This window comes from Phocoena phocoena, chromosome 1, assembly GCF_963924675.1.
Source record: "Phocoena phocoena chromosome 1, mPhoPho1.1, whole genome shotgun sequence".
In the NCBI taxonomy this organism is placed as follows: domain Eukaryota; kingdom Metazoa; phylum Chordata; class Mammalia; order Artiodactyla; family Phocoenidae; genus Phocoena; species Phocoena phocoena.
This window is the reverse complement of record NC_089219.1, coordinates 9368171-9390706: the sequence shown is the minus strand read 5'-3', so window position 1 is coordinate 9390706 and position 22536 is coordinate 9368171. Positions and strand designations below refer to the sequence as shown.

At 53.3% G+C, this 22536-nt stretch overlaps 1 protein-coding gene across 1 annotated transcript in view; it reads right to left on the bottom strand.

The window, feature by feature from the left end:
• Nucleotides 1-19176: 19176 nt before the first annotated feature.
• The window catches only part of TNFRSF8 (TNF receptor superfamily member 8), a 39301-nt gene continuing 35941 nt past the window's right edge, over nucleotides 19177-22536 (bottom strand). The window contains exon 13 of the mRNA XM_065870866.1: nucleotides 19177-19421. Coding sequence (XP_065726938.1) covers nucleotides 19177-19421 — 245 coding nt within the window. The remainder of the gene's footprint in view (nucleotides 19422-22536) is intronic.

Genomic DNA, 22536 nt, shown 5'->3' with positions numbered 1-22536 from the left:
CTCCCGCTCCGCTGCCTCTGGCGCCTCTGACTGAAAGCGAAAGCCGGCGCGCGGCCAAAGAGAGGCGGGGGGGCGGGGCGGGGCGTGGACACACCTCCTCCCCGCCCCACACAGCCGGCCGCCCCGCCCCCAACCCCCCCTCTCACCCCAGCTCTGCCAGCCTAGCGCTGGGTCCATACCTCCAGCGCCAGCCACTCCCAGCCCTCTGAGACCCTCCAGCCTCCTTCTAACGTCCCCTCCCCTTCGAGTCACCCTTCCCAGCGGGGCTGGTGGGATGGGAGAGGGGGCAGGAGATCCGCATTGGGGTTGGGCTCCCACCAGGCTTGCGGCTGCCCCGAAGTTTTCTCTCTCGACCTGCCTTGCGTCCACCTACCCCTCCCACCTCCTGCAGGCTCCCCACTCCCTTGGCGGTGGGGCACGAATTTGGTGAAACATCCCACACAACTGACACTAGCTCACGGGCATTCTAAATTATTCCCTCATTAGACTTTATCTGACTTTAGAGCCAGGCCACCTGGGTCTGCATCTCTGCATTAACCTCACAGAGGTAGACTGAAGATTGAAAGTTATATAACACACATACCATAGTATATATTATATATGTATGTAAACTTACAAAGTAAGTATATAAGTAACTTAATAAGTTCTGTATACATATTAGCTGTAATTACTGTTATTCATTTGCTCATTTATCCTTAAACATTCCTCATGCCCTCCTCAGAGTGAGCCGGAGCCTGCCCTGACCTCCTTCTTGAGTCCCCTGTCCAGGTGGCTGACCAGTAAACAGAGGCTGGGACAGAAAGCTGTGGGAGCCCAGAGTGGGGCCGGCCCAGGCCAAGGGCCGTGAGGGCTGGTTCCCATGGAGTTGACATCTGAGCACCCACTCCAGCTTCCAGCTGCACCCCCTGTGCTTTGAGTGCCAACCCTAATACCAGGGCCAGCCCTGTGGGACCAGAACATATTCCCCCAGCCCTGGGAGTCCTTGCCTCCAGCACATAGGGCGTTTCTGAGGGGCAGGGTGGCAGGAGGGGAGGCTATTCTGTTCCCTCACTGCAGGCTACCCCAAGCGAGGTCCGGGGACCCCTGCTCTGGGCCACCAACCCCTGTGATGGAGACAGCAAGGATGATGCTTCTAGGTGCTGAGTGAGAAACTGGGAAGTGACCCTTGGCGGATGGAAAATCCCACCTCCTGATCAGGAGACTGGGAAATTACCTGGTTTCCACACGTTTCTAAGACATGGGCCATGCTAAGGGTGAGGCTAGCACAGCCCACAACCTTAACTCTGCAGAGAGGGTCAGACTCTAAAACTAGCATGAAGATTTCTTCTGGCCCTTACAAGTCTTGTCTGGGAGCAGTTTGGAGGAGTCCCTGATCCATAAGAGAGAGCCAAAGGCCAGGAGTGGGGTGTCACCTGGTGAAAACAGGAGCAAACGGTTCTCCATGGATGCCCCCTACACACCTCAAACCCAGTGGGCCCCACTGACTCATTGCCTCCAATGGCTCCCCATCCCATGGAGTGGCAACACCACCACCCAAACGTGGGGATCCTCCTGGGATCCCACCTTCCATCCCAGCTCCACCAACTGGACTCCAAGAGGTGGGTGACAGCCAAGCCAACAGGAAAGCAAACCCTCTGTCTAGTGATTCTGTATAAGGTACTTAATACAGAGGAATTGGCTGTGAAGATGGTAGAGAATTAAAAGAACAATTAGAGGAAAGGGAGACTAGTCTGAGATTAACAACTGCAAGAAGCCACCACCATCTCTGGGGCTGGAAGTGGCATTACCAAAGCCAGGAGCTGGGACATCTGGGGGCATCTGGAACCGTGGAGGAGACAGAGCCACTGTTAGAGACGTGCGTGAAGCAGAGAGGAAGAAAATATCCGGCTTCTCCCTTCCTCCCACCCTACAATCTCCCACCCGTGACTCCCATTGACCAAACCTAAGACAGGAGCCACTTAGCAAAGGAACCTGGGAAATGTAGTTTGTTGAGGTCAGCCCACTGCAGTGGAGGGGGTGGGGGGACAAGATGGCAGGGCCTGGAGCTGAGCACAGGCAGATAACAGGCGAGGGTCTAAGGAGAAAGTCTCACTCCTTGTTACACTTGCTTGGGGGACCTATCTTTTCCCAGACTCTGCATGAAATCCTGCGCAGGTCCTGGAACTTTTCCAGGCACTCTCAGGCAGGAAGAACCTTCTGGTCTACCAGATGAGAGTCCGGTGCTGCCCTGGGAACTCAATAGAGCTACAGTCTTTTCTCCAGGGTGGAGTTTCTCCCCTTCTCCAGCTGAACCCAGGCTGGATCCTGCCTGGGTGCGGGAGGACCCGGCGACTCCTCTCTTGACTGCCGAGTGTGGTTGGGGAGAGGGTTTTGGAAGCAAAGGGCACAGTGTTTCATAGCAGCTAGAGCTGTCACCCCACACACGTACACTGGGGCCTCTGGAAGGCAGTTTCTGGCTCATTCTCTCTTGGGGCACTTTTGCAGGTGTCTAGGAGACCTTCTTGCTTATTCCTCTGACCATGGCTCACCAGCACCAGGGATACCTGAGCCTCCTGCTGGCCATGGCTTACCATATTCCCCTTGAACCCTATATGAGTGGTGGTCCTCCAGGCTCCTGCTGCCCAGGGCTCCTCCCCATAGGAAGCACTATGGGTCAGAGAAGACCCAAAGCCGGCTTCCTCCCCAGAGCCCACGGCTGCCCTTCAACCTACACCTGGAGCAGCCCGGCTCACACCCATGCACCCTGTCTCGCTCCAGCTCTGCCGCCTCAGGCCCATCCAGCCACAGGCTCCAACTCACATCACGACCTTTCTGGAGCACCTGCTGGGTGCCATCCCTGGGGTGCTGGGTGCTTAGTAGTGCACAAGCGCTTGAGAGTCTCCCATCAGTCTTCTGGTCCCTAAACGCCTGTGATGTCAAGCCAGGGGATTCAAGCACATAGTCAAGGAGCTCTGCTCATCTGTCTGCCTCTCACTGCTGGACTGTGTGGTCCTCAAGGGCACAGGGACTTGGTCGTGGTCCCCTCTATTTCCCTGCTGACAAGGTGATACTCAGAGTCGGGGCTCAGTAGGGTTGAAGTGGATAAGGGCTGCATATAGGACGAGTGTACACAGGAGGCAAGAAAGGGGAGAGGAAGTGAATGAGCGAATGAAAGGCTGAGTGAATGTCAGGGTCAAGGCCCCAGAATCCAGTCCAGCTCCATCACTCCCAGACCCTATGCACTCTGCCAGGTCTCCCAGGCCATGCATCTCTTAGACCCCTAGTCCCATGACGCAGAAAAATCCCACTTGCTCCTTGGTAATGGGTAGCAGGCAGGCTTCCAGCACACAGGACCATGGCCCTCTGGTCCCCAACTCAGGCGCTGCGTGTACAGTTATCTGAACCCTGGGGCTCCCTGGAGGCTTTCCTCACTTCCCAGTGCAGCCCATAGCCCCCAGCCATCTCGCACACACCACCCCAGCAAGCTGATGCCCGTGCTTTACAAACTGGTGTAGAGGAAATCTTAGCCACGGCAGGCATCGTGCACAAGACCAGCCAGCCTGTCCACCAATATTTACTGAACACCTACTATGTGCTGGGTGTTCTAGAGAACCGTTTGGAGGAATGGCTCTCCAGCATCAGCCAGCATCAGAACCATCTGCAAGTCTTGTTCCACGGGCAGATTCCTGAGCCCCACGCCCACGTCTGTTGAGGGCCTGACAATCTGGCTTTTTAATGAGCCCCCAGGTGACTGACAGACACCTTTTGGGAAACAGGGTTTAGCTGCAGCAGGTGCCGTGGCTGAGGGTGGCTCGGAAGGCATTGCTGTGGTCGCTCTGGGAGGGGGAGTTTACACTGTGGGCGAGGTCTCAGAACGCACCATCAAATCTTGTGACCTGTTCTCCAGGAGCTCCAGTGGGATCCTGTCTTGGGCAGCAGGATCCCCTCCCCAGCCCCACCCAGTTTGGCCCACAGCCTGGGCAAGCAACCTTCTCTCTCATCCTGCTGTCCTGCTTGTCTCAGCGCCCTGGATGCTCTGGGTCAGCCCCTTGATGACTCATGTCCCAAAATCTCGAAAAGGAAGTAGCGCTGGGGTGAGCCACAGCTCTGCACCCGTCTCCTTCATCTGTCGAGGCCTCCCACCTGCCCTCCTGCCTACCCCAGGGCCATGTCTTGGGCTGAGCTGGCCATACCAAGCTTGGGGCAGGGGGTGCTGGACCAGGAAATACTCCCCAGCTCCTGTCCCCATTTCTTCCAAAGAAGGGGAGGGCAGCTCTCCCTCCCCGCAACCCTCAAAGAGGACCCCAGGCAATTTGGGGAAGGTTGCCAAGAGAGCCTTCAGGCATCCTCCTCCCTCCACTCGACTGAAACCTCCCTGTTCTGGGTTGTCTCTTTCCAGGAACCAATCCCCAAACCTGCCCCAAAGCTTCTGGAGACCCTTAGTTTCTAAGCCCAGCAAGTGGGCCCAGCTCAGACTCAGGGGAGTTCCCATCCTAGTCCCCTCCCTGTGTGAGGGCCTAGAACATCTAGAACATGAGGGTGCTGGATTAGATCAGGGGAGGCAGGCTGCTTTCAGCCGAAATGCTAACTCTGTTTGGTGGTAGCTGCCTAGGGCTTCATGTTGAAAAGGATTCTGAGCCTGTGTGTGGCCTCTGCAAGAAAGGATGCTTAACCAAGTAGCCAGGTGTGCGCTGGGTGGGGAAGGAGGCAGCCACAGCAGATCACCCGGCCTCTGCCATCTCTGGACTAGGTCCAAGTGCCCCTCCTGTCCTGACGTTCAAGGACTCTGAGGTCCGTGAGATGTGGGGGCATGGGGATGGAGCTGGGCTGGGCTTGATTCTAAACTGCTGCCTTTAACAGTACAGAGGGGGCACTTCCCTGGTGGTCCAGTTTAAGAATCCGCCTTCCAATCCAGGAGACGCAAGTTCCATCCCTGGTTGGGGAACTAAGATCCCACATGCCACGGGGCAACTAAAGCCTGTGTGCCGCAACTACTGAGCCCTTGCGCCGCAACTAGAGAGCCCGCGTGCCGCAACTACAGAGCCCACATGCTCTGGAGCCCGCACGCCGCAACGAAGAGCCCACGCGCCGCAACTAAGACCCTACTAAGCCTAAAAAAACCAAAAAACAAAACAGTACAGCAGGGACATATCTGTCCTGCAGGAATGACCACCTTTGATCCCACTCAGGGCCTTCCACGATGAGTAGTTCTCCCTTTCATCCTACTGCAAACCACGCTGCTGCCTTTTACACCCATCTGTTTTTTAACTTGACATTGTCTTTGTCTCAGTTTTTTTTAATTAAAAAAAATCCAAAGCATAATATAAGAAACACCCATATTCCCGCTACCCAGAATTGACCAACGTTAACAACTGGGGCTGCCCTCCTTCCTCTCTGACCTTCTATCCTATCACTTGACACCTCTGTTCTGGCTGGTCCTGCACAGGCAAAGCACCTGGATCACCCGTCCTCCAGACACCTGTGTGACTCCCCCCCTCACTTTGGTCCAGTCTGCTCAAACGCCGCCTCCTCAGAGATGCTTCTCTGAACTCTCCTAACTAAAGTTACTTTTCTTCATAGCAGCTAGTATAAGTTCTCCATTTGTTTATTGTCTCTCTCTCCTATGATGGCAGGAACCTTGTCTGTTCTGTTCTCTGCTGTGTCCCCAACACCTAGAAAGCAGCACTGGCACTGATTCGATTTTTTTTTTTTTTTAATAGTAGGCTCTCAGTAAATTTTTGTTGAATTATTTTTTTGCTTCAGATTCTTCTCTACTTAAAACCAAAGTCCTTCTTGACCCCCAGCCCCTGGTCGGGTCCCTTGTGTTTCCCTCCAAAGGTAACTATTCCTCTGAGTCTGCCATGTTTCTCTCAAATCCGTTTTCTGCCTTTACATGGAAAGGAACGACAGGGAGTATTATTATACACGGGCTTCTATGTTTATATCAACATACCAGGCACGCTGTCCTGCCCCCTGGTTTTTCCCCCCACCACCCCTCGGCTGTGTTTCTGAGAACTTTCCGTGTTGTTGAGTTCAGACCCGGTCCTGCCCTGCACGCCTGACCTCCACTCCCCCACCCCCTCCCCCACCCCCGTTTCTGTTTACCTGCTGTCCTGCGAATTGACTGTCAGGTGTTTGCACTTCTGGCCCAGATGCACATTCTGGCACCTGTCTCCTGAAGCACTGGATTGAGATTTTCTCTAGGTCGTAAACCTAGAAAGTAGCACTGCCAGGCTGTGGGGTTTACACATTTTCATTTTCGCTAGGTCCTGCCAAATTCCGCTCCCAAGGGGCTGTGCCATTCACACTCCCAGCAGTATGTGAGGAGTCTCCCTCCCGCGTGCCCACATCTGCAAGGACATTTGATCTTGTCAGCGGGTTTCTTTTGATAGCCCTTTATATTTTCAAAGGGTTTTCAATTCTCCTACTCTTTCCAGCCTCACCAAGGTCCTGCCATATTCCTTTCCTCTGAAGGATGAGTCTCCCCTCCCCCAACTCCCAACCCCCAGTCCCTCACCCCTCCACCCCTACCTTCATTCCTTCTGCCCACCTACCCACCCCACCCTCCAAACTCCGCTCTCACTGACTCTCCTTCAGGCCCTGGAAGAGCCAAGAAGCAGCTGGTCCTTACTTTCTAGGTAAAGCCTCAAAGACAAGGAATGCCTGCTAGACACACTCTGGCCTCAGTTTCCCTGCCTCGCCTTGAGTTCTCCACCCCATTACAAACTGGGCCGCTCCCAGCCTGGGCAGGTACCCAACCCCCTCGACTAGTCCCTCCTCCAGCCCCTTCCCCCTTTGGGTAAGTGATTCCTAGCTATTTTATAACTTGGTCACTGGTGTGAACGGAATCTTTTTTTGCATAATTTCTCTCGCTCTCAGGTACATCGGGTTCAGTGAATCATACTCCTCAGATCTTGCCTTACAAGCCTCTTCTCTTGCTTTATTTTCCCCCCAATCCCTGCTCCCCACCCCCACCCCCATAAACTCAATCCATGTGTCCTTGTAAAGCACATGGTGGTGTCTGTGGGTGTTCGCATTTCTCTGAAGTGGGACTGCCAGATCTTGGAGTCATTGTGTATCTATTTCACCAGCATTGCCAGAAATTTCTCCAGGACCGCAACACCAGCCACACTCCTTCCCATCAGCATGGTCACAGGGTTCCTCTTTCTTCACACTCTCCCCAAAACTCATCATTAGCCAACATTCTGATTTTGGCCAATTTGATGGGTATGGAGTGGAGCCCACCATTGTCTCATTTGCATTTCTCTGAATATTCGTGGGTTTGAGCACCTCTTCATTACTTAGTCATTTGGGTTTCCCCTTCTGTGAACTGCCTATTCATATCCTTTGACCATATTTCTATTATTTCCTGTCTTTTTCTTGTAGCTTTGCAATAATTCCTTGTATATTCTACATATTAATTCCTTGTCATTTTTAGGTATCACAAACAATTCCCCATTCTGTCATCTGTCTGGTGTCTTGGTTTATAGTGTTCTTTGCTGATTCAAAAAAAGAAAAAAAACTTTAATTTTAATGTAATTCAAATTCATAAATTTTTTGCCATTTTGTTCTTAGCCAAAAGGTCCTTCCTTACAGTGGAATGTAAAAATATTTTCCTATATTTTCTTTCATTAGCTTTATGATTTTACATCTCACATCTAAGTTTTTCACACAACTGAATTGTATGTGGTATATGAGATCTAGAGGCCCAACTTCATTTTTCTCTACAGAGTGAGTCAGCCTTTCCTATACCATTGGCAAAATAGTCCATCCTTTAATCGCTGATCATAACTGCATGGGTCTGTCGCTGAACAATTCCTTCTGTTCCTTTCATTCTTGTTCCTAGGCTACTTGCACATATTTTTTATTGGTAGAACTTTGTAGAATGTTTAGTATCTGGTAAAGTGAATCTCCTTAGCCCCTTTTTGAAATTCATTTAATTCTATAGGTTCTTTATTCTTCCACACACATTTTTGAATACACTTGTTAAATTCTTCAAATTCCAGCTGAGATTCCACCCCCCACACCCCCCACCCCTCACACACACCCCCATCCCCCCACACCCCACCCCCACACCCCACCCCCACACCCCACCCCCACACCCCATTACGCGGGCCTCTCACTGTTGTGGCCTCTCCCTTTGCGGAGCACAGGCTCCGGACGCGCAGGCCCAGCGGCCACGGCTCACGGGCCCAGCCGCTCCGCGGCATGTGGGATCTTCCCGGACCGGGGCACGAACCCGTGTCCCCTGCATTGGCAGGCGGACTCTCAACCACTGCGCCACCAGGGAAGCCCTCCAGCTGAGATTTTAATTGAGATTGCACTGAATTGACAATAAAATTTGGGGGAGAACTGACATCATTGCAGTGTTAATTTAGCTCATCGGCAACGTGGTATACCCTTCACCAATAAATGAAGGAAGAAGAGTTTCTTCTGTGGCTTTTAATAGTTTCCCTCTGCCCCTCACCTGGGCATTCGGGTGTGGCAGGGTTAAAGTCGCCAGCGCCCCTCCCTAACTCACCAGCTTCTACACCTGGGCTCCCATTTGATGTTTGCAATAACTCCAGGCGAGCTGAATGGCAGGACCTAATAGTCCTTTGTATAGATGATTTTAAGGAGTTTATCCAAGTCCACACAGCCAGCACGATGTGGACACATGATCTCTCCGCATTAAATCTCAATACCAATGCAGGTGTTGAAGAGTAAACGCTATGATACGTGAAAAGTACCTGGCTCATAGCAAGCACTCAATAATGATGTCCATTAGGATGGAAACCCAGTTTATATTATAAGACAGATCCAAGGGTTGCTGCTTCAGCTCAAGGGGGCTGGGGAAGGTTTTCTCCCCACTAGCTTGGCTCTCTCCTGAGGTACTTCCCCAGAGCCCTAAAATCCCACGGTCAGGATCGGTGATCGCAGACTCTGTAGAATAATGGGAATAATTAAAAATCTGAAGTAGGCAAAAGTGATTCCCTAAGATAGCACAGATGCTGAGAAGGAGCAGGTCTTGTAGGTTAAATAAAAGAACAAGAGCTAAAAGCAGGAGGCCTCTGGGCATTCCCTTCACGATCAGCAGAAGCAAATCCTCTCAGGGCGGCCTCCATGGTGATGGGGTTCGTGCTGACAGTCTCAGTTATGGATTTCTAACAATTTGTAATTGTAGGATGAAAATGACTTGAACAATGTGAGTCGGGCTATGAACAAACACCCATAACAAGTACAACCATAAGTTGGGAGATTTTATTTTATTAATAAGTCACTGAAGATAATTTTTAAAAATTATTTAGAAGAAGGAAAGAAACCAAAATGTTTGAAGTGCTTATAATGGGAGATGGGATCATGTATAATTCTTGTTATTTTCCCTACACTTTTTTCTATTTTTATTAGTTTTTCTTTTTCCCCAAAATTAGTTACCTCTCTATTTATAAAGGTGTGTAGTTTTTGTTTTAAGTTTTAAAGCACCAGCAACCGGGGTGCTAGTCCTCACAGCCACTGATTCCCTATGTGACCTCGGGCACATCTCTCTCCTCTCCAGGCCTCAGTTTCCCCATCTGTACTCTGAGAGGGAGGGGCTGCATGGGGCTCTGAGATCTGGGGGGGTCGCGAATCCCTCTTGCACATCAGCCCTGCCCCACATCTGCACATCCCGCCTGGGCCTACCAGCCCAGATGGCCTACAGGTGACACTAACGAGAACATTTTTTTCTCATTAGCGAAAACTTGGCTCAGAGCAGGAACGGCCAAGGAGCCAGGAGGGGTGACAGGGCCGGGGAGCCATTCCCTACCAGGCTGGACATGAGGTGGCTCTGGGCCCATTTTCCTGACACAGTACCCAGCCCTCCCTTTGGGAGATGCCGCACAGGAGACCCTGCACGTCAGCAGTGCCCAAGTCACCTACCTCATTTCCCCAGCAAGCTTTCCCTTTCCCAGTTCAAAAGGAGGAAGAAATAAGTAATTTTTCCCATGCTACAATTTCCCAATCTTCACTCATTTGGATGTTCACGAGGACATGTCTACCAGCCACAGCTGGGCAGGGCTGGGCAGGGATGACTCAGTTGTGGACACAACTGCTGCAGGAACTTGGCGGGTGGAGGCCAAGCACTTGGAGGAGGACAGAGGGACCCTGGCTGAGGAACCCGGAGGCTTCTTGAAGTAGATGGCAGTGACTTGGCCCCCTCTAATGCATCTCCCAGGTGAAGTCTGTCTACAGGACGTCACTCCCAGGGAACCAGAGCCCCACACCCCCCATCCCAGGCATGTCTTGCCTGACCTGCAGACTCCACGTGTAAGTATTGAGCACCTCCTGTGTTCTAGGCAGAGTTCTACGGCCCCTTCACCTACAGTTCATGGAGATCCTGCTCCAGCCGTGCACCCAAATGAGGATCCCAGAACATTTAGTTCCTAGGAATGAATGGTGGCATTCCAAGCACCAAGAAGGCATCAGCTTTGCCACCCTCTAGACCTGGGCTCAAGTCCTAGCTCAGACCACTTACTGCCGTGTGACCTTGACCTTGAACAAATCACTTCATCTCCCTGAGCCTCCATTTCCTCACCTATAGAATGTTGGGGGGAGGGGGCGAGGTCCCATTCTAAGTTCCCTGCGGGGATGCTGTAATGATCAGAGTTTGGGAGTCCACCCCACCTGGCACATAGTAAGTGCTCAGTAAATGCAGACTCAGAACTTAATGGTGGCCATACACTCTGCTTGCCCACTTTGGAGTCCTGCGTCTCCCCCTGGTGCAGGGGAAGCTTTCCCTGTGAAATTCCCGAAGTTCTCAGCCTCCCTCTTCCCCTTGACACCCAAAGGAAACCCCGGTGGGGCCCCAATTCCACAGCAGTTCCCAAGCTCTCCCAAGGTTGTTGCAACTTCCCACCAACCTCCCAGCCCAGCCCTTCCACTCTCTCTCCCAGCTCCTGCAGAATAATTCCTGCCTCTGAAACCAGCTCCATCACTTCACCCCTTTCTCCCCGAGAGATCTAGAGATCCGAATGCAGGGGTGGGGCAGCCTCCACCCCTGCCTCACAAAACCCGTCATTTCTGACACCCCAATCACAACGGCTCACTTCCCCCTGCATGCCCCAAATTTCTCCAAACTTCCAGCTTTTGTCTGACTTGTGTGAAACCCCCAAGCCCTGGCTGCGCACCTGACCCACACCTAGGACCCCCACTGAGCTTTTTGTCTTTGTAGCAGTTACCACTAGCCAAGGTGTCTCATACACTTTTTATTGTCCCTCTCAATGAGGGCACCCAGCAGCAGTTTGAGTTCAATAAATATTTATTGAACAAATTAATGAATGAGTTTAATCTTTGCAGCTTCTCTTTGGGATAGGGGCTTATTAGATCCAATTTACAGAGGAGGAAGTGGAGACCCACCACCTGGGCTAGATGCCATGCAGTGGGCACTAGAGCCCCACGCTTACCTCCGTCACAGCAATGACCATGCCCTCAGCCATCACCTGACTTCAGACCAGTCTCCCCAGGTGGGCTTTGACTCCTTGAGAGCGGTACCATGTATCCCCTCCCTTCCCAGCCCCACCGTGTCCCTCAGCACAGCTCCCGACACGCAGTAGGTGCCCTACACAGATCTGTTGCTTGAGGGACTAAATGAGGGCTGAGTGAACGAGTGCATGAATGAATTCATCTTTTCACACAGAAATTCTTTGTGTGCGGCTTCTGAAACTAGGCCTCCAACCCTCTTCATAGTCAGCGCTGTGGGAACTTAGAGGACACACAGGTCCTGGTCCTGGATGGTCCTGGAAGGCTTTCTGGAGAAGGAGGAGAAAGCTGAAGATAGAGGTTTGGGAGTTGGGTCACTGAGCAGAGATTTCACGGTGGGGATGTGCCCTTCATATTTGGTGACGGGAGGAACACAGTTGGGTTTCAGATACAGAAGCTATGCAGGCAGCAGGACAGGCCTGGGAGAGCCAGATTGGCAGACTTTGGCCTGTAGGCACTGGAGAATTATCGAAGGTTCTGTGAGAGAATGGCCTGGTCAGAGCTGGGCTTTGGAAAAGAAAGGTGGACAGGAGTCAGAGGACAAACTCCATGCCCTGTACATTTACTGAGCCCTGTACTTGCCCAAACAGTGTTCTATAGGGCCTGGGACTCAGGGTTGGGGCCACAGCACATTGGTGACCCCAGTCTGAGCTACAATGGAATAGCATGGCCAAATGGTTGGAAACTCAGACTCTAGCCAGATAGCCTGGGTTTGTATCCCGGTTACACCACTTAGCAGCTGTGTGCCCTTGGGCAAGTGACTTAACGACTCCGTGCCTCGGTTTCCTCATCTGTAACATAGGGATAATAATAACCACCACTCCCTAGAGCATTGTGAGGTTTAAATGATATAGCCCCAAAGCCTCAATAATTGAGTTCTTTATTATATCTCTAACGAGTGTGTGACTTCCTGGATGGCAGGGATGAAGCCTCCTAAATCTCTTTTGTCTGAGCCCAGCTCACAGGGGCGCAAGGTGGCTCTCAGGGAACTTCTGATAAACACGCCTGGCCCAGGGGACCTGGTCCACCTTGAGAGTGCCCCAGTGTTCGTTCACAGGGGGTCTTCCGCCTGAAGCGAGGAGCCCTCCCTCGACACCTGCCTAGGCTGTGGGTATTTCCTGAGTGAAGTGTCATCTCAGTGAAAAACAGTGTCCCTGCGACAGCCTGTTGTTGCATAATCTGCCCACAGCTCTCTGTGACTTCCTGACCGGGCAGCCCCAGGGGGGCCCCTTCCTGCCCTGGAAGGTGCCAGACCCCGTGCCCCTTCTCAGGGGAGGCCCAGCAAGAACTCTCGCAGCCTCAGTTTCCCCATCTGGGAAACTAGGGTGTTGGAGCTGATTATTTCAAAAGCCTTAAATGTTCTCGAATCAGACAGATTCTGGCCCTGTCCCACTCTGATTGCATGGATTCCTGAACGCACAGGTCGGGCCCCTGGTCCAGAGCTCACACTCCAGAGACAAACTTGGATTTGGTGATTTAGCTTCCTTGAGGCGACGTGGGGAACAATAAGAGTCGAATTATTGGGAGGAAGAAATAAGGCAATACGTGAAGTGTGGGGCACAGTGCCTGGCACCTAGTAAGATCTCAATATTCCCTGACACTCCTATTGAGGGGTGGGGGCTACATCCCCTCCCCTTGAATCTGGGCTCTGTGACTTCTTGACCGATAGTATGTGGCAAAAGTGATGCTGTGCCCCTTTCTGGGCTCCGATTTTATGAACCTGGTAGTTTCCACTTGTTACGGGGTTGTTTGCTCTAGGAACCCAGCCACCGTGATGTAAGGAAGTCCAAGCCGCTCCAGGAGAGGCCCATGAGAGAAACCCACAGCCAACCCCGGCTTGCGGCTGTCTCAGAAGTGCGTTCTCCAGTGCCAGCTTAGTACTGTGGGAGCAGAGATGAGCTGTCCCCTGCCAAGCCCAGGCCAAAGTGCAGACTTGTGAGCAAAATAACCACCCGTTGGTGTTTTAAGCCACTAAGTTTTGAAGTGGCTCATGACGTAGCAGGAGATAACCAGGACAGTTAAGGTCAGTTACTAGTGGTCAACACTTTTGAAAAACGGGGACCAGCAAGCTCGTCTAGAAATATGGTCACTGTGATGTTAAGTGGTGATGTGTGTAAGGTGTCTTGGCACTGAGTAAACTGCTAACAGATAATTTCCCTGCCCCTTATGCAGGATCAGCTACAGAATCTTGGGGACCCAGAGAAAAATGAAAACACAGGGCCCCTTGTTCAAAAATTATCGATTTTTCAGACAGCAACAGCAGAGCATTAAAGCAAGCACGGCTCCTTCTAAGTTTGGGGCCCTGTGACTGTACAGGCCATATGCCCGTGAAGCTGCAAAGCCCTTTTCCTACAATATTCTTGTCTGATTATGGGGACCACTTTGGCTCTTGCAAAGCTGTCTTATAATAAGAACCCAAGTCTCTTACCACAGTTACTTTTTTTTTTTTTTTTTTTTGCGGTACGCGGGCCTCTCACTGCTGTGGCCTCTCCCGTTGCGGAGCACAGGCCTCGGATGCGCAGGCTCAGAGGCCATGGCTCACGGGCCCAGCTGCTCCGCGGCATGTGGGATCTTCCCGGACCGGGGCACGAACCCGTGTCCCCTGCATCGGCAGGCGGACTGTCAACCACTGCGCCACCAGGGAAGCCCCACAATTACTTTTATTTTAACAACAGTTAAAAAAAAAAAGAAAGAAAGGAAGAATAAAAATTGGCAAGTAATCTTTACTGTTCCGCTGGACTAAAGAGTGATTCCCTTCATCAGGTCCCAGCGTATGGCTAGAGCTATCTCCACCACAGAGCACCAAGCTGGGCCTTAGGCAGATTGTGTACCTCTATGGGGCTCAGTTTTCCCATCTGTAAAATGGGGAGGCTTGCTCTTGACATGTCTCCCTTCCTGGAGACAGGTTCTCCAGCACACGTTCTCTGTCCTGCCTGTCCTCCCAGCCTTGTGTCAACCCTGACCTCAGAATCAGACCACTGTTAAGGAAAGCAGCTTCAAGAAACAAGGCTCTGACTAGGTCAGCTCTGTGTCCTTTCTGCCTGGTCAGAGGCATCAGAAAGCCACTTGATCTCAGGAAGGTTTTACCCAGCCTCTTGCAACCGTCCCTGCCTCCCCATAAAAGAGGAATAAAATCGCCCTTCCTAAAGGAAACTGGTCCAGAAGGCATAGTGCCAGTTGGTAACTGCGATGTAGACACAGCCCCAACCACAGAGGCAGCCAGAGTTGAAGTGTTGAATTCCAGCTCTGGCACTTCCAGGCTATGTGACAGTGGGTTGGTTGCTTAACCTCTCTGAGCCTCAATTCATAAAAGGGGGTACTGATACTCAGCCTATTTACCTTTCAGTTATTGTTATGAAGCCCAAATATGTAAAGAATGTAGAAAGCCTTGGGCAATCTCTAAAGCTCATAAAATGCTACATATGATGAATATCGTTTACTGAACAGGAAATACGCCCAGCACCAGGCCAAGCTCTTTACCTGTCTTACTGATGAACCTCACAACCATCTTGGAAGATACTTAAGACGTCCATTTCGAAGATTAGGAAACTGAAGTTAAAAGCGCTTTGAGAGCTTCACCTGAGGCCGTGTAGCTGGGAACTGCTTTGGCCTGGAGGTTGAACTCTAATGGGCCCATTCCTCCCCCGACATGGAAGCAGGGGTAATGAAATGGGACAGAGACAGGTGCTGGAGGGCTAAGGAGGAAAGGGCGGGCCTCGATGCTAAAATGACCCACACCCCACACCAAAACACAAACGCCTCCAACCTCCAGGATCTTTTGGTTTGGTTTTTACTCTCCTGGAAGACACCCAAAGAAAGGGGAAACTGGACAGACTCCTCACTCCCGGTGGTGACATCAGCTGAGGGCCCAGGGCTGCAATGTTAACCAGGAATGTAGTCTCAGCTCTCTGCCCTTTCTGAGAAAACACATCCAACAGCTTCCTGGCTACCAGCAACGGCTGCCTCTTCAGCCCAGCTTCCCTCTGAATTAGGTCAAAACGGCCTTCGCGGGCCCTGGTTTGCCTTTCCTGCCCATTGCTGAGATAATACCAGGATGTTTATTGTTCTAATAGGAGGAAAATAGATATAAGGAGACTGATGTTCTTACAATATTTATGATAAACTCTAAGTGCCTTACAACGGCCCATCAGGCCCTCCAGGATCTGGCCCAGCTGGCAGTCCTGCTCACCTCCCGTTCCTCTCTGCCCTGATGACTATGCTTCTACAAGGCAGTGTGCTTCCTGAACCCCAGGACCGGGAGCGCCCCACCTCAAGGCCTTGGCATTTGTGGTCCCCCTGCCTCCTGCTTTCTCGGCATGCTTGCGGGCCCCCACCTCGCCCACCCATCATGTCACTCATGCGGAGTGCAAGTAGCCCTCCCTGACCACCTGGCTAGAGTCGGCCCTGCCCTCCAGACTCTCTGCCACAGTCCCGAGTGGGGCCCTCTGGTAGCACAGAGCACGATCCCACTCAAGAATGACCTTGTTCACTGATCTGGTTATGCGGTCCCGGACGGGTGGGGTGCAGGAGCCCAGGATGGGCTCGGCCGGCTGCTCCCTAAGGCCCAAGGAGCTGCCCTTGAAGCTTTTGATATTCTCACTTTGGCTTCCAGTCAAGGGTACTGACGCATTAAAGCATTCTTCTCTGGCCCTACCTGTGAATCCCTCCCCCGACCCATCCTGGCCCCAACACCTCCCACCCCACACTTCCCCCACTGTTACATGGTAGAGGACAGGGAGAGTCAAGGAAGGGCTGGAGGAGAGAAGGCACACAAGGAACTGCGGCCAGAGAGCTGCCTCTCATCTCTGCACAGATTTTCATTTCTGTTCAGCTCAACAAATCAGGTCCCAATGACCGTGGGACAGAGAGGATGCCAGAGACACCTTTAGGCTCTCGTGGCTGGAGGGATGCGCTGCAGATTCAGGCCCTTGTCCTGTCTTAGGGATTGGCCCTGGCCTTAGAGATTCTAAGAACCTAGTGCAGTTTACAACCTACGAGACTGTCTTGGGAAACAACAGATTTTCTTCGAATGCAGTAGTTTCTGCAGGACGCTTATTACTTACTGTCACTCCCTGACTACAGCTGTTCGGGAAAAGGGGTGTGCCGGTTCCTTAGAGCCTGGGAACTGCTACCCTGGGCAGCAGGGGCCTTGTCTGTCTGCCCACCTGGACGTCAGAACGACCAGAGGTTAAGGAGGGGTCCGTCATCACTGGGCAGGGAAATTCGCTCTGGTTCTCGGATCGACCATGTGACAGGCAGTGGCTGGTTCAATGGCCAGGCTGGTTGTGAGGTCTGGGTGTGGACTGGAGTCCTGGGGGTGGGATGGGTGAGGTCTCCTTCTTCCAGCCACCAGGGGAGACATAGTCAGAGCGGGGCTTCAGGCTGGCTGCCTGTGGTGGAATGCAGGCCCCAGACTGCCCCTGAGTTGTGACCAGTTGTGAAATAGAATCCATCTTTTATGGCAAGGCAAGAAAAATTTAAACATAAGAATTCTTCTCTGCCCTTTGGCCTCCCCTCTCCCCGCACTGTGCATTGTGTATGTGCATTACGCATTGACCAAACCTCCCCCATCTGCAGGAACACCTGCTCAGCCATAAAGAGCAGCATTCTCCCGGCATCAACAGGACAGCTCCTGAAAAGAGAGCATTCCTTCCTGATCCTATAAGGGGTCACATGACCCACTGCCACGGGCTTAGATCTGGATTACATAAACTGTCAATAATACGTCATTGAATGTACAGCCCTGTCTCAAAAAACTTCTATAAACTGTGTCTTGACTTCCAATGGGTAGAACCATTCTCAGAGCCTTCTGAGATGCTCTTCCCGGGTAATAAGCCTCAAATCTGGCTCGAATAAAAATTTCCAATTCTTTCTTAGATCGACTGATTAAGTTTTCATTGACACCAGGGAGGCAGGCTGGAGCCTCCCAGCTCAGGCTCCAAGCCCACGACTCACATTCACCCCCGGTCCTCTCTGGGCTACCCAAGGCTGGGGCATTCACGCTGCTACTTTGTGACTCCCTTTTCCCCAGCTGTGAGGCTGCTGGGCCCAGCCCGGAGGGAAGAAGGCGGTGGGGAGACCAGGGATGCCTCCTGCCAATAACCAAAGGGAGCCTTAGGACGAGAGAGCTTTATTCTGAGTAGCCTCAAAGGCCGGGCCTTGGAGCGACCAGGGAGTGGGAGTTCCACAGGGACAGGGTCTGCCTCCATCCACAGGGAAGAACCTCCAGCAGTGGGAAGGGCTGTCCCAGCAGGTAGGGGTCTCCCCGTCCCCAGAGGCTGGCAGCCTAGGTGTCTGGGGCAGAGAGGTAAAGGGGGAGCCGTTGTCTTGTGGGGAGAAGGACTGCTCGGACCCTTCTGCTCAGAGGTACTCAAATCTCAGGGAGAATTTCCTGAGCGTTATGATTGTTTTTTAAGGGAACTTATGAATTTTTAAAGGACCGAAGTTTTGTGAAGGGCCGTTGGGTGAGGGAGCCCTTGGGGGGTGGGGGTAGTGGCAGGAGGGAGCAGAGTCCTCACACTGTCCGGGCACAGGGGGTTTTGGTCATTGTCCGGACCACGTAAACTTCAGGTTCTGGTGTAAACGGTCTCTCACGGCATCCAGCCTCTCTCCAACTTTCCCCAAAACATCTGAGCGGTTTCAGAAACTACCCTGGTGAAGCCGGAGCCAGCCTCAACTTCCTCCAGAGACCAAGCAGGCTGGTGAGTAAACAGCAGCCTTCCCGGGGCTGGCTTCCAACGGGTAATTCCAGCAGTCTCCAGGCTGCCTGCAGCTCAGTGCCCCGGGCCTCATCTGCCCACACTCCCTTTCCAAGACCACTTGTTTGTTGCCATGAGTCTGAGAGCCCTGGGGAGAGCAGGAAGAAGCCCCAGGTCAGGGCACTTGACTCCTCTGTGTGAAACGTAAAAATCCTGAAGTCCAGACTGAACTACGAAACGCTCTTTCTTTTCCGGCAGAATGTCTGAGTGAAACCAAGTAGTTTTCTGACACCCACACCCCCATCATGGGTGCTGAGCAACCAGAGCCGAAGGCAGGGCCTGGCACCACCAGGATCTGTGCACGTGGCAGATCTGGGGAAGACGCATCTTTGGTGGCCCGGGACAGAGCACACGGTGCCCACAGAGCGGGTAAGGACCCAAGAAGGGCCCACAGTTCCCCTTCTCCATGCGGGGAGGGAGCCCCCCTGGGCGAAGCAGAGCAGGCCCTTCTCCAGGCAGCAGCTGGGTGGGCAGGGTCTCCGGCCAGGCAGGGGCACCACGGCTGCACAGAATCTGCAGGTCTCTGGGTCCCGAGAGGCCTCCTGCTGTGGGAACAGTGATGTGCGCTGGGCCCTGGGCCCACCGTGGAGGCTGCAGAACAGGGAAGGGCTGGCAGCAGCAGAATGCAGGGTGCCCAGGCCCTGCTGGCTGGCTGTTGCCCCAACACACAGCGCTGTTCAGATCCAGCCCCTTGGTTGTCTCTGCCGCACAGGTCCGGGCTCCCCAGGGTCTGGGTTGGGGGGCAGCTGGGTGGGGAGGCAGGTACAGACGAGCAGAACCTCCTGCGTTGATAAGGCTGGGTCTACCGTTGGGTGCTGGAACCTCACCTCAGGCCAGATGGGCCTCTGGCACCAGGTTGGTGCTACCAGCTTGGTGCCACCAGGGTCACCGTGGCCTCCCAGAGGCACCCAGCTGCCCTCTCAGCCCCAGCCCAGGCCAGGACTCATTTCCCAGAGGCGGTCGTGGGCAAGGGGTCCTCCTTCCCTTCCTCCTCCACCGAGAACATAACGTCCCCACAGCTGCCCGCCAGTGGTTCCGTCTCCTGCTCTGGGTAGTGGGGGGCATGGTCCACCTCCAGATCCTCCTCGAACTCGGGCCCTGCCGGCCCCACCGGGCCCTGGCCCTCAGGCACCTTGGCCTTCACGGTCCCCACAATCACGGTGTCAGCCTTCATGATGTAGATGTTCTCTGCAAGGCAAAAGGGTGGGGGAGATGAGACAAGAGCTCCAGCTGGATGGAAGCAAGGAGGCAGAGGAGGGTCCCAGTCCCAGCTCTGCCACTTTTGCTGTGTGGCCTCAGGCAGATGGCACAGCCTCTCTGATACACAGTAGGCCCCGCGCTGACTTCACAGGTATCCTGAGGGTCAAAGGAGATAAAACAGCTAGGAAATGTGTGCTGAGGGGTTAAGGCCTGGCCCACGTATAGGAAGTGCTTGTGATTTTCTCGACACTTCTGCCAAGATGGGGTAGAAGAGAAGACAACGGGGTTAGGAGAGAAAGGAAGCCGTGGGGAGAAATTGGAGAATGACATGGACACCAATAGCACCAGTGAACACTCGCAGAGTTTAGCCGGATGCCGCTCCAGATGCTTTTCACACATTAGCTCCCGAATCCTCACGTCACTTCCACAAGGTAGATAGTCTATCGTGATCCCCAGTTACAGATAAAGAATCTGGAGCCCAGAGATGTTAAATGACCTGCCCAAGGTCACCAGGTAGTTAGTAGAAATCCCCAAAGAAACTCCACCCTGCCCAGCTGCCCTTTCAGTTCATATCCACGTGCCTAAAGCAGAAACCTGGGGTGGGGGGCGGGCGGTGGTGGCAAGGGGACAGCAACATGTCCTGGTTTGCCTGAGACGCTCCTACTGGCTTTAGTATTGAAAGTTCCACATCCCAGGAACCTCTTCGGTCTGGGCAAACCCAGACATGGTCACACCCTGCAGAAACCTCACCCCTGTTAATAATCACCAACAGCCTATGATCTGGACAGCTTTGCAGGGGCTGGTATAGCTTGACGTTTATTGCTTATTGCCATGTGCCTGCCTAGCACATAGGGCTGCTTGTGTGGCTCGCGTGGAAGAAAAAGCAGCCCAGCCTGTTAGAGGCATGATCCCCCACGGTCTGCTGACCACCTGCTACTAGGGCTTTGGAGCCTCAGGGGAGCTAAGTAAGGTGCCCAAGAAGCTGGGACGTGGGGAGCCTGGCCTTCACCCAGGTCAGCTAACTCCAAACAGCAGCAGCCCAGCTTCTGATGGCCTTGAGCTCAGGGCAGGGTGCGAGCTCCCAGCCGCTCAGCCCTGGAACTCTCTCTGGAGTCCGAATGGGGAAGCTCAAGAGGGAACTTGAGTGCTAGGGTGGGGCAGGGAGCTCAGGATCCCTGCCTCTCTGAGGAACCCAGTTACACCCCTCCGATTCAGGAACCCCCCAGAGATTCTGGGGGCCTCCACACGTTCAACCCCATTGCATAATGCCAGTTCTCCTGTTTTGGTCTTTGATACTTCCAGGATAGAGAGAAGTGTTCAAAATAGCAGTGAGAACTAGAGGGAAGGCTACAAGCGTGAAACAAGCTATGGGCTGGGAGCCCCCCCTACACCCCAAAAGAGAGAGCGTGGCCTCAAGCCACATACCCTCCATCAAGACCTGCAGGTCCTTTGCCCTGGGAACCTGACCAAAAGGGCTGGCAAAAGATGGGAGCCAGTGATGGTGAGGGACAGGGGACCCCAGGAGGTGAGAGAGAACACAGAGGAGGCTGCACAGTGCTGGAGGAGATGAGACAGACAGACAGACAGACAGGAGTAGGGGTGTGGAAGAAGAGGGGTGAGTTTGTCCAGGGAGAAGCAGCCAAAGCTGGGGGCCAGGCTGTGATCCCCTCACATTCCTCGGGTCCTGATTCCTCTAGCTCTATGCCCCATCACAGGGCTGCCCACTCCCAAGTTGGGAGAGGAGGGTCTTCCAGAAGTTGCTTGGACTTCCTGCCCCACCCAGGGCTCCAGAATCCAAGGAAGTTGTCCTGGACGGGGAGGGGGATGAAGATGAGGGGAAGGGGCTCCCCCTGCCCGGTGCCCAGGGGTAGAGGGGTAAAGTGGAACCAGAGTTTGGTCCCCTTGGGAACTGTACAAGGGGGTACTCCTCTAGAGAGGTGTCAGGAGAACAAAGGGCTCACCATCTCTTGAATGTCCCAAGAGAATCTCCAACCTGCTTACCAGCCAGGCTTACAGGCCAGGCTGCCCAAGCCCCAGCCAACCTGAGAGCCTGGTGCCTCCCTCCCCCTTCCCCCGCAAACACTCCCAGAGCCCCAGCCCTGTGGTTCCAGGCACTGCACTCAGCATTGACTCAAATGTTCAAATTAGGACTTCTTAGGAAATTTGCAGGAGATGCTTTCAGTGGTATTTCCCAAAATACATTCTTTTCCAGTAAAACTTGCTGAAAGCTACAATTCCAAAAGTTTCAGTTTGGTGCTACGGGTTCTGCCCTAAAGAGTTCTATCCACCAATCCCTGCCACACAAATGTGTAGGACGATCACAAATGCCTCTTTGGAATTACCTCAGTGATGGTTAACCCTCCAAAGACAGAGTTGGAGCCAATTAAGGCCCTGCCCCCGGGGAGCTAACAGCCAAGTGGATGGGGGTGGGGGTGGGGAAGGAGGCTGCAAACACACACTGCTGGGTGCTTAGGACACTAGGAGGGGAGGCCTGGGCTCTGGGGCCACACAGCACAGGGGCGTCTCCTAGACGGGAGAGTGGAGAGGGCAGGGAGGGCTTCCTGGAGGAGGAGGCAAATAAACAGGGTCCTCAGGACATCAAGAATTAACTAGATTCAAGGAGGTGGAGTTGGCTGTTTCAGGTGAGAAAGCAGCGCCCCCGGAGCTCAGAAGTGAGAAAGGGCTCCGGTGATTAGGAAACTGACATTGAGTGGGAGGAAGGAGCAGACCTGTGGGGTGGGGAGGCTGGCAAGCCTGGTGGGGAGGAGGCAGCTTAAATGCCAGAATAAGAAGCCTGGAATTCACCCTGCAGGTACCAGGGACCCCCTGGAGGGCTTCAAGCAGGGGTGTAATATGGGCAGGTAACCATTTTGGTAGAAACGTTCTGGTTGTAGCAGGGTGGAGAGGAGGGGGAGAGAGGCAAGGAGGCCTTCGGGAACGGAAGTTTCGTCCTGGCTGGAGGGTGGCTACAGTTCGGGGCGCGCTGGCCTCCGGGTTCCACTGCAGGGTACTGATGCGGACAGACCGGGGGTTTCGGAGCCTGCAGCCATGCTGTCACTTGGTAGCTGTGTGACCGGGAAAATCACTTCTCTCCCCTGAACCG